Here is a 10375-nt window from a genome sequence, read left to right as displayed (position 1 = left end):
GGCTAATCTCCATTGTTAAGACGTATTTTTTATGTGTTTGTATTTAGAAAATTCGTTTGCTTCATTAAATACACATGAAAAACACACGAATTTGTCCGTTTTTCTTTTCTTTTTTCTTTCTTTCTTTCTTTCTTTTTTTTTTACAATGTACATTCTGTCCTTTTTTTTTAAACCCGTGTGTTCAATTATGCCCAAGCAATAAAAGTGTTTCAAGGTCTTTTTTTTTTTTAAATAAAAAAATAATAAAAATATTTTTGAGGTCTCCTCCGGTTTCTCTTCCCTCTCGTGACGTCACACTCCGACACTCCCTTTTGCCCCAGTAGAGGGAGAAAGATGGCGCCCACACACGTACTGAGATGCTGTCAACGGGGTTTAGCATGGATACCTGTGATTTTTATCGCGCTGGTCGTCTGCTGGTCCTATTACGCCTATGTGGTGGAGCTGTGCGCATGTAAGTATAAACGTCGTGCCGAATTCGGAGTCATTTAAAAGCCTTTGATAGCGTCTCTTGTCACCGTGCCGTCCGTCCACACACACACATACACGCACACACGCACACACACACACAAACCACTGCTGCTGGCCAGCAGGAAGTAAATGTGCTGCAGCTCGACAATGGTGTTGGCAAGCTTGATCAAATATGGACAGAGATCATTAGAGACGTGTCACTGTCGATGTGGGTCGCACAACAACACGTTGTGGTTCAAAAAAAAGTTTTCTATCGCCGCTCCTGCAGGTTTCCCTGCGGTTTTCTGCTGGCCTGATCAATACTCCCCTTATTGCTAGTTAGCTCAAAACGGCTTATTGTGGCGTCACTGGCAGGTTTTGGGTGTTTTTCCCCCGCCACGGCTTGAGCTTACAACATGTAAACTAATACGAGAAGTTGTTATTGTGACACGTCTGAGCCGCTGATGTGAAGATTAGTTGTCAAACTTTTTTTTTTTTGTGAGCGTCATTGCAGAAGCCACCGCAGCAGCTGTCCGTCTCTAATGTTATGTTGGTTAACTGAGTTGTTGTTGTTGTTGTTGTTGTTGTTGCCTATAAATCCTTGCTTGTTCGATGTCATTCCATTTCCTTTTGAAAATGTCCAAAGGTGTCTCAAGCTTTAAAGCCACCAATGTTGTTTACAAGTTATCAGCGATGAATGATTAGACATTGATTCACATTCCTGGCGTCTTATTTTGCCACCCTAATCCACTCTCAGTGGCCTAGAAGTCGACATTAACCTCTGACCATTGAACGAGAACAGTAGTTGGGGAAAAATAACTACAGGACTTTATAGTGCCTAGATAAGCCTGCACATGATCATGGCCAAACTCCAGAACGCAGGAGGAAGCCGTATTTCGAAAGGAGGAAGTCATCGGTTAGTTTGTTAGTCGTTAATGTATTCAAAGAAAATGCAGCATTTCTTTTGGTTTTGATCGTTCGTGTTCTGTTTTTTTTTCCCACAGTCACGATCAAAAGGACAGGAGAGCAGGGTAAGTAACCTCTAAATAAGTCTTTCAACTATTCCACATCAAAGTTGGATTAACACTCCACAGGTCCTCGTTAGAAAACGGTTTCTGTTTTCAGTTTTCAATTAACATGATCTTAACCTGGAGCTCTATTGTTTGATTTTCATTCCAGTTGTCTACCTGATCTTCTTCCACCTCTCTTTCGTCATGTTTGTTTGGTCTTACTGGAAGACCATCTTCACCAAACCTTCAAACCCCACCAAAGAGGTACTGATCCACCAAACCGAGCCGTCTGAATCTCTTCTCCGTGCGCTGCCTCTCAAACACTTTGCCTCTCCCTCTCCAGTTCTGCCTGCCCAAGGCTGACAAGGAGCGCTACGAGAAGGAGGAGAGGCCAGAGTCGCAGCAGGAGATCCTGTGGAGAGCTGCCAACACCCTGCCCCTGTACACCCGCACGGGCGCCGGAGGTTTGTCCGGCGTGTGTGTCTCACGTGTGTGTCCCACGTTGCTGTGGATGGAGTTGTCTCCTGACCACGTTGTGTTACCGCCTTGCAGCAATCCGCTACTGCGACCGGTGCCAAGTCATCAAGCCAGACCGGTGTCATCACTGCTCCGCTTGTGACATGTAAGAAAAGCTCCTGCGTGATCTTTTTTTTTTTATTTTTTTATCTCCCTGCCCCACACGACAGTGCAGCAGCCTCGAGCAAGCAATTATCCAGAAAGAAATTCAGCCCTGCGAAAAGCTGCGTATTTAGCCGTCCGTTTACATCCTTCTTCCAAAAACCCGCAGCTCTTGCTTCTTGTGAGGTAGCAGTAGCCCCCATGTGACATCAGAGTGTGTCTGTGTCGCTCTGATGAAGGCGGAAGAATACGCCCAAACATGTCAGCTAAATAAAGACCTTAAAGATCTACGTCTGAGATAAAGGAACCAGCGAGATAATGGCAAGACGATACATTTACTGCAACAACAGTAAAAGTATCGTGATGCCATTTTTCTGAACTGTTAGTGATTTCTTTGCTTTGCCAACCTCAGGAAGCATCCCCCAGCCTGTTATTAAATGATCCCTTGTCTGCATGTTGCAGGTGTGTGCTGAAGATGGACCACCACTGCCCCTGGTAAGTTCCGTCGCGGTGGCGGCTCATCGCCCACGCGACTCTCGCTCTCCGCGGCACCGAGGTCTCATCTTGTCCGCGTTTTGCGCGCATCCCGCCCCCCCCCTTCCCCCAGGGTCAACAACTGCGTGGGCTTCTCCAACTACAAGTTCTTCATCCTCTTCCTGGCCTACTCGCTGGTGTACTGCCTGTTCATCGCCGCCACCGTGCTGCAGTACTTCATCAAGTTCTGGACAGTGAGTGCCGTCGGGTCGGACCCCTCCTCGTGCTGAGGATGCAGATTGGGCTCCGGACTGAAGCCCGGCTCTGCATCCTTTGGTTTGGTTGTGCGTGATGGTGCTGACCTCTCCTCTGTTTTCACTGCCTCACCACCACCACCGCGCCCTTAACCCTCCGACCTCTCTGCTTCCCCTCTCTGCTATCCCCGCCGGCTCTCTCACACTGGGTCTTTGTTCTCCGAGCTCTCCCTCCGCCATCGGAAACATCGCTCGCGTCACTCCTGCCAAAAGACCTCCTATGTTTTACACCTTTTTTTTTGTCTTCCCGCTAGGAATGCTAACAATTAATCGATTATCGATTCATTGTCGATTAAGAATTTAATCGATTAAATTCAATTACTCGCAATTAATTGAAAATTTGAATTGAAAATACACAAGTTTTTTGTTGAATGGTGTGGTGTATAACTGGATACCTAGAACAGGTTACTTTTAAACAACTTGAAAAAAAAAAGAGGTTAAATGTGACCCGTTAGAAGTCCACTTAAAGTCAGAGGATACATTTTTGGGCTATTTTTACTGTTCGTAAAAATGGGTCCCTCAACATTTAATGGTTAAATAATGTCTCCCTTAGGTTCTCAGGAAAAATTGTAGCTTAACAATTAATCGTTAATCGATCGATCAGGTCAATCAACTAACGATTAATGAATGAATCGATTATTTACATCCCTACTTCCTGCTTTTGCTTTCTGACATCGTGCCCCTGGTTTCCACCTTTTGCCATCTCTGTTCCTCATAAGCGTTTCGCATTCATTCCTCTCCCCACCTGCCCCGCCCCGCTCCGACCGACCGTGTGTGTGCTACTGATTCCGACGTGCCTCCTTCCTTCCAACCTGTTCTCTCCTGGCTAACCGCTCTCGTTTCTGTCTGTACTAAAGCTTTGCCGGAGGAAATCGGCAGAGAACTGCCCTAAGGTAACCCAGCTGGCCTCCGAAAACCTCCAGCGTTGCTCCAGCTCACCATCAATCACGTGTCGTTGTCGTGTTAGTAATGAGCGTGCAGTGATGTGGCATGAGCCGCACTCTTCTTGAGTTTATTTGCCCCGTTATTATCGTCTGGTTTGTTCGTCCCCGCCCCGTCTTGTTCCTCCTTGTTCCATAAATAACCTTTAAAGTGCTAAATTTGTCGCTGATTTCTCTTTGGTTTTTATCCCCGTCTCTTCCGCCAGAACGAGCTGCCGGACACTCACGCCAAATTCCACGTCTTGTTCCTGTTTTTCGTGGCGGCGATGTTCTGCATCAGCATTTTGTCTCTGTTCAGCTACCATCTGTGGCTTGTTGGGAAAAACAGGTCCACCATAGGTAACAGAAAACACCTTTGTGACAGTCGGTTTGACGTGAATCTGCAGTATTTCAGCTAAACTTTTGCCTCCTCTGTCTGTGATGCTCCCGCTTCGCAGAGGCTTTCAGAGCTCCAGTCTTCAGGACGGGCTCTGATAAGAATGGCTTTTCTCTGGGTTTCCGGAAGAACATCGTCCAGGTGTTTGGAGACCAAAAGAAGTACTGGCTGCTGCCGGTGTTCACCAGGTAAGGACTTAGACGTTTGTTTTCTTCTAAAAAATAAAGTAAACCCACAACAACTACTTCTTCCACATTCCACAACCTCAGGTCCTCAGGGCAAAAAAAATGGAATCAGTTTATGGATCAATCTGAACAAAGAAACAAAAAGAATCCAAATCAAAAATTACATGTGAAGAAATAATTTTTAGTTAAGGTTTTTTTTTGTTTGTTTACATCGTTGTTTTTTAAATTACGTTCTTTGTAAATTATTTTCTGGGTAAAAAAGAGCAGATGTAATAAGATTAGTCTTCTTTCTGCTCCCTTTCATTCTAGACGGGAGAACCTTTGTATTTCTGTTAAATTGTTTAGAATGAATGAATGAATGAATGAATGAATGAATGAATGAATGAATGACAACCTCAGTGAGTGATTTCCCTTCTCTCGCTTTCTGCAGTCAGGGAGACGGCCTCACGTTCCCGACACGGCTGGTCAACACCGATGTAGAACAGGCGACGGTGACCCTGCAGCCGGAGCCCGATAAAACGTAACAGCCCCCGCCACAGTCAAGGATATGCTGCTAGAGTAAGGTGTCTTCCATATAAAATACATCCCTCATCTCGTGTCTTTTTTTACGCGTTGGGCACGTTTCCAGTGTTGCCGAGGCCCCGGCGAGTCCCCATGGAGAGTCTCAGAATCGCCTCCCGAGCAACGATCAGCACGCCAACAACATCGGAGAGCACCCGGCGGACGACGGCCTCAAATCAGGTGAGCTTTGTCCTCCAAAATGACCATTAACGTGCTTCTGTTTGCTCACCGGCGTCCTCTCACAATCCCGTCGTTGACTTTGTCTCGCAGCGGACAGTGAGACGGTCACAATCTCCATGGAGAGCGAGTCCTAAGCAGGTGAAGATTAATCATTTTTATTGTTAAATCATCGCAACCCGAGGCACAAACAACGCCGGTGCAGCCAATCAATGACCTTTGTTTTTATTTTTTTCCTTTTCCTTTTGTTTGCTTTTCCCCTGACCCGCCACAGGAGGAAGTCGTCAGTCATCTGATACGATGCCTTAAGCAGCGCAGCAGTTCAGCTTGTCACACGGCAACAGCACAGCCCCGCCCCCTTAGGCCGATTCCTGAGTCGCTATGGAAACGCGTTTCTTTCGCCCATCACAGCAGGGCAGCGAGGCGTCTGTTGCACTTGAAATTTTTTGGGGACGCAAAGTGCACGCGATTAAAGCTGGGTCCTCCTCACGTCAACACACACCCAAACAAACACACACAAACACACACCGTCACTCGTGTCTATACATATTTTTTGTTTTGTTTCTGTTTTGCTTCTTTTTCTCTCATATCTTCTGACTTTTTCTGGTGCCAGAAGTGGGCATGAAGCTGCAGTAACAAGAAGGGGACGACCTGGAGCGGTGCTTGTTCCATCCAGCAGTGACAGATGAGTCTATGTTTTGTATTTTTAATTTTTTTTGTCTATCCTCATCAATACGCAACGCTTAGAGCGCACAGTCTGTGGTCCGCACCTTTTCACACAAAGGTTCCGGAAGACTCGCCTTCCTGGTTCAGCCGCCTGGACCAGTGGAACACAGGGTAGACTGTAGCTGGAGGAGGTCGAGCGGGAGCTTTTTTTTGGAAATCAGAGCACAAGATGATGGCACATTTGCACTTTGTAGTTTTATCAATTGTCCATCAAAGAATGTGCGCTCATTTTTTTTTCTTCCTTTTTTTTGTACCCCCCTCCCCCCTCCCTGGTTAACAGATTTTGGATGATCCGTGTGTGTGTTTATGTGTGTGTGTGGATTGTGTTCAATAGATAAATTTGCTGTCTTTTTTATATATACAATGATTTCATCTTAATTACTGGCAGAACTCAAAGATTAGGTTTTATGCATTTCGGTGGCCAAACTCGTTTTTAAACTCGCTGCCTCTTAATGGACCTGGGAGCTGTATTTTTTATTGTATTTATTATGTCATATGCCAACCAATGACTCCCAGGCTGCGTTAACATTTACATCTTGTTCTTTGTTTTTTTTTTATGTTGTTTTTTTTCCGACCTTGACTGAGACACTAACACTCATCGCCAAATAAGGGCTTTCTTATCAGGAGCTCTGACCTCTGAACCTGAAGTGTTTACAGCACCCGAAGCTTTATCCTCACTGGCGAACATCATCGTAACCAAATCCCTTTTTTTTTTTTCTCTACCAGTCTTTGCAATATTTAACCCAAGGTTTATTGTTTTTTTTTGTCGCAATGATGTCCTTGCAATGCCAATGCTCACCAGCAGATAGCGACAGCGCTCCTGTTATCCGGAGACGAACCAAGGCCGCTTTCAGCTTGACTTTTTTCTTTTTTTCTTTCCAACGCAGCTTTTTTCTCGTCATCGACTCCTTTAACATTTAACAGCGAATTGACGCCTTGAGATCAACTACAGCGTAGCGGTGCCCACTACAACTTTTTTTTTGTTTTTTTGTCTTGTCTGTCTGCTGCTCTGTGTCATCACCTCAAACTGTTGACATGAGCCCAACTATGTATTTGCGTGCGTGCATGCATGTGTGCGTGCGCGTGGAAAGGTAAGTTGAGCTGCACTGTCATCAGTGCCGCACATCTGGCGCAACACATCGCCACAAAAAAAATAGAAAGAAAGAAGAAAGACAAACGTGGCGATGGGGAATGGACTGTTTTTTTATTTGTCACAAACCAAATAGTTGCCAGTCGCTGAAGTTGTGATTCGAGATATTTTCTTCACTCACTCATATGCAACCCCCCCCCCCCCGCCCACTTTGCGAAGGTACTCCTCTGTGCATTCTTGATCTCAGATCCAGCCTTTTTTTTACCGCCCAGACTCCGGTGAAGTTTACAGCCCCCGTCTCTGTGTCGTATGGAGTGACTTGTTGTGATGTCGTGCAGTGCAATGTGTGTGCCCGGTTGTGATCGTCGCAGTTTTACCTGTAAGAGTAGGGCGGAGGGATCCTGAAGAGAACTAAATACGGCCCCTTAAAGGCTCAGTGGTCAAAGGAGATGTCATTGGTATGTCATTTAATTGGTAAGGAAGAAGTAGTCATAAATAATTTATCACTAATAACAGCCATTTATTTCATTTGCCTTAAAAGGCAGGTCCCCTTTTATTTAACTCATGACATCACAGCTGGTGTGAAGAAGGTGTGATATCAAGTGGGACGTCAGAAAACATAAATATATTTCACTTTTTTTTGTATCCGATTTCTTCCCACTCAGTGCTAAATTTTCAACACCGGGCCTTTTGGTCATGGGTGTGAGATCACAACTCAAGTCCGCCAGTCTAGCAACAACCCAGACCAGGAGTGAGGCTCAACTACCTGTACATTCTTTTTACATTGAAGTCATTCAGAGAGAAATGGTGTTTCTGCCCGCTTCTGCCCTCTGACTCTGAAACATTGGACCTGTCAAGTCTTGACAAATTGCCTGTGTTTTTTTTCACCTGGGCGTTTTGTCCATGAGGCAAAAGGCTAAGCACTGTGTGTGTATTTTGTAATGCTTAAAGTGTTTTTGTTATTTTTTTTGTACTATTCTTGTCCTGGGAGAAATGTTACCGTGCAGCCATGATTTTTTTTTTCTTTCTTAGGCATCTGTGTATATAACATTAATTTAACGCTGAAGAGCAAGGCGCCTGAGACGTCTCTCACCGCGATGAGAGGAACTCTGACGACGCAGCCGGCGTTCAACCATCACTGGGTGCTTTGTTATCCGAATCAGCTTTACTCTGGAGTGTTTCAGCATTAAAATGAAGCCATATGAACTCCTGCAAACCAGGCGGAATGATTTCAAAGTGTTTCATTTCAACTCTTCTCGTTCTGTTTTCTCAAGATTTTAAAAGAAAAAAAAAATACATATCTTACCTTGCTTATTGTCGCATCTCGATTTGTTTTGTGTCACGGCGTCCTATTTTACGTGTGTAAATATATATTGATAATGTATGAAGAAGACTACATATATTTTTCTTGTCTGATTAATTTTACTGTACCTATTTTGTGAATGGAGTACATGCCGCAACAAATAACATGAAATTAACAATAAATGTTTTGTTTCGTTTTTAATCTCAAGTTACATTTTTTTCATTTGTCATTTTATGCTCCAGAGTTCATGGCTCAGGAACACTTGTCATACTTTATTCTCTTTTCCTCAGTACTTCACCACTGTGTCACCTACTCGCTCCTCACTTGGCCCACATCCGTTTAGCTTCGCGGACGTAGTGGCAGACGTGCTGATTGACATGTGGGGAGTTTTGTGGCTTGAACTTCGTGACCTTTGCATATGGTAGATAAAGTTCCCTTTGAGGCTCAGAGCTGCCCGTCCACAAAATCAGCCATAGAAAACCAACTATAAAAATTTAACAGAAACACAATTCATGGAAACAGATCTCTATTGTGTGACTCCAGTGCTCCGAGGTAGATATGAGCTAATGTGACAGTGTGACTTGCTCTTCGTTTTTGGAGGTGGAATTCTCTTTAAAGTGACTTTTTTTTTTTCTTTTCTTTTTTAATTTTTTTTTTAGATTTTTTTCGCACTTTGTTTTAACTTAATTTGAAACTCTACTGAAAAATCTCGGAATGGGCGTGCAACAAAGTTGATTACAGCCTAATTATGGCTGTGCTTGCACCTATTTGAGGCATGGAAGTGTTTAGGGCGTATGTCCACAATCACTCAGAAGGTAATGACCTCGGTGTCAGTGTTTTTTGAGGGAGAGTAAACAGCATCTCGCCTCGAAACCAAGCGTCCGCAAGGTCGACACACTCGCTGTTACAGTAACGACCTTCTGATGGTTAAACCATTGGTGGGAAGGACACACTGTCGAGCTGATTTTCAAGCATGTTCCACCCACGTCGACGACGCGCCAGAGTCTGTGGCAACTCTGGGCAGAGGATCAGACCCTGCGGCTCATGGTGTAAACTTGACGGCACCTGAAACGAACCTGTCTGACATGAGACCGTGAAAGGAAGAAAAAAAAAAAAAAGGTGGCACAGTCTGGAGGAATTATCAGAACAGTGCGTCACATCTTGATTAGCCAGGACCCCCCCACCAGGACACACTGATGACACATCCAACCAAAAACAAAAGTAGGATTCCTTTCAGAACTGGCTGAGGCCCCTATCTCGCCATCGGTATTAAACTTAAAGTTGTTCCTTGTTGCACTTTTCTTCTGATAAATATTGTATACACAGGCCAGTTGAGACAAATCCATCCTGATTTGTTCTGAATCACAACATAAGCTGAGGCGTGTCTTGACACAGCTGTGGCCAAAAGGAAATGATGCTGCCCGGCCGTAGGAGGTCACCCGATGAGGCGGCGGTGGGTCATGATGTGCATTTTGTAATGCAGACCCATTTAACGACCAGCTCAGAGGCGCACGTCGGTCGAGTGTGACACAAAACCTTTGTTCGGTTTCCGCCTGGGCCGAGCGTGAAGCCATGTTTTCGTGGCCTCCAGCCACGGCTTGTTCCTTCCTGAGATGTGTCTGCACACGCTGCTCATGGATGACGGGATTTGATCTCAGAGCTCAGGGTAAAACAAACGTCCCAAAGTCATTCTAGCCTACGGATGCCAAGTTTGCCTGAACCGACAGGAGTGGTACAGGGGGGATGTTTTGACAGGGTTTGTGACTCTCTAAGCGAGAGAGGGGCCGAGTTTGCGGAGCGAGAGGTGCCTTGCAGAGGCGTGTGTTTGTGCGGTTTGTAACTTGCGGAAGATTATTCCTTCACTCTGCTCAGGGCACCAAAAGATTTGCAGCGAGGGCTCTCACATGACCGTACGGGCGCGCATGTTGCCGTGGGAACAGAGGGGGGCATGTGATGTGTCTCGCACACAACAGGGAGCTGTAAACTTACCCCCTTTTTCCACCCACAATCCCCCGTTGCCTCCTTGTTAATGGGGTGTTTCCAGCAACCTGTAAAAGGCGTTCCCCATTAGGCAGGAATTCCCAAGTTTTCCACTATCACGACGGCTCCCTATCAGGAAGAAGAAGTAAAAAAAAAAAAAAAAAACTCCATCA

The 10375-nt window shown here is 45.3% G+C and overlaps 1 protein-coding gene across 1 annotated transcript; it reads left to right on the top strand.

Moving 5' to 3' along the window:
- The first annotated feature begins 305 nt into the window (after positions 1-305).
- Positions 306-8423, top strand: LOC142904778 (palmitoyltransferase ZDHHC20-B-like). The gene is made up of 13 exons (XM_076051076.1): positions 306-451; positions 1452-1478; positions 1627-1721; positions 1801-1921; positions 2010-2079; positions 2538-2570; positions 2683-2803; positions 4011-4143; positions 4242-4368; positions 4796-4885; positions 4994-5106; positions 5197-5244; positions 5378-8423. Exons 1-12 carry the CDS (start codon positions 334-336, stop codon positions 5238-5240), a joined length of 1092 nt encoding a protein of 363 aa, XP_075907191.1. The 5' UTR covers positions 306-333; the 3' UTR covers positions 5241-5244; positions 5378-8423.
- The last annotated feature ends 1952 nt before the right edge of the window (positions 8424-10375 follow it).

The sequence above is a fragment of the Nelusetta ayraudi genome, unplaced genomic scaffold (genome assembly GCF_046127955.1).
Source record: "Nelusetta ayraudi isolate G7.1 ecotype Tasmania unplaced genomic scaffold, CSIRO-AGI_Nayr_v1 ptg000132l, whole genome shotgun sequence".
In the NCBI taxonomy this organism is placed as follows: domain Eukaryota; kingdom Metazoa; phylum Chordata; class Actinopteri; order Tetraodontiformes; family Monacanthidae; genus Nelusetta; species Nelusetta ayraudi.
This window is presented reverse-complemented; position numbering and strand designations above follow the sequence as displayed.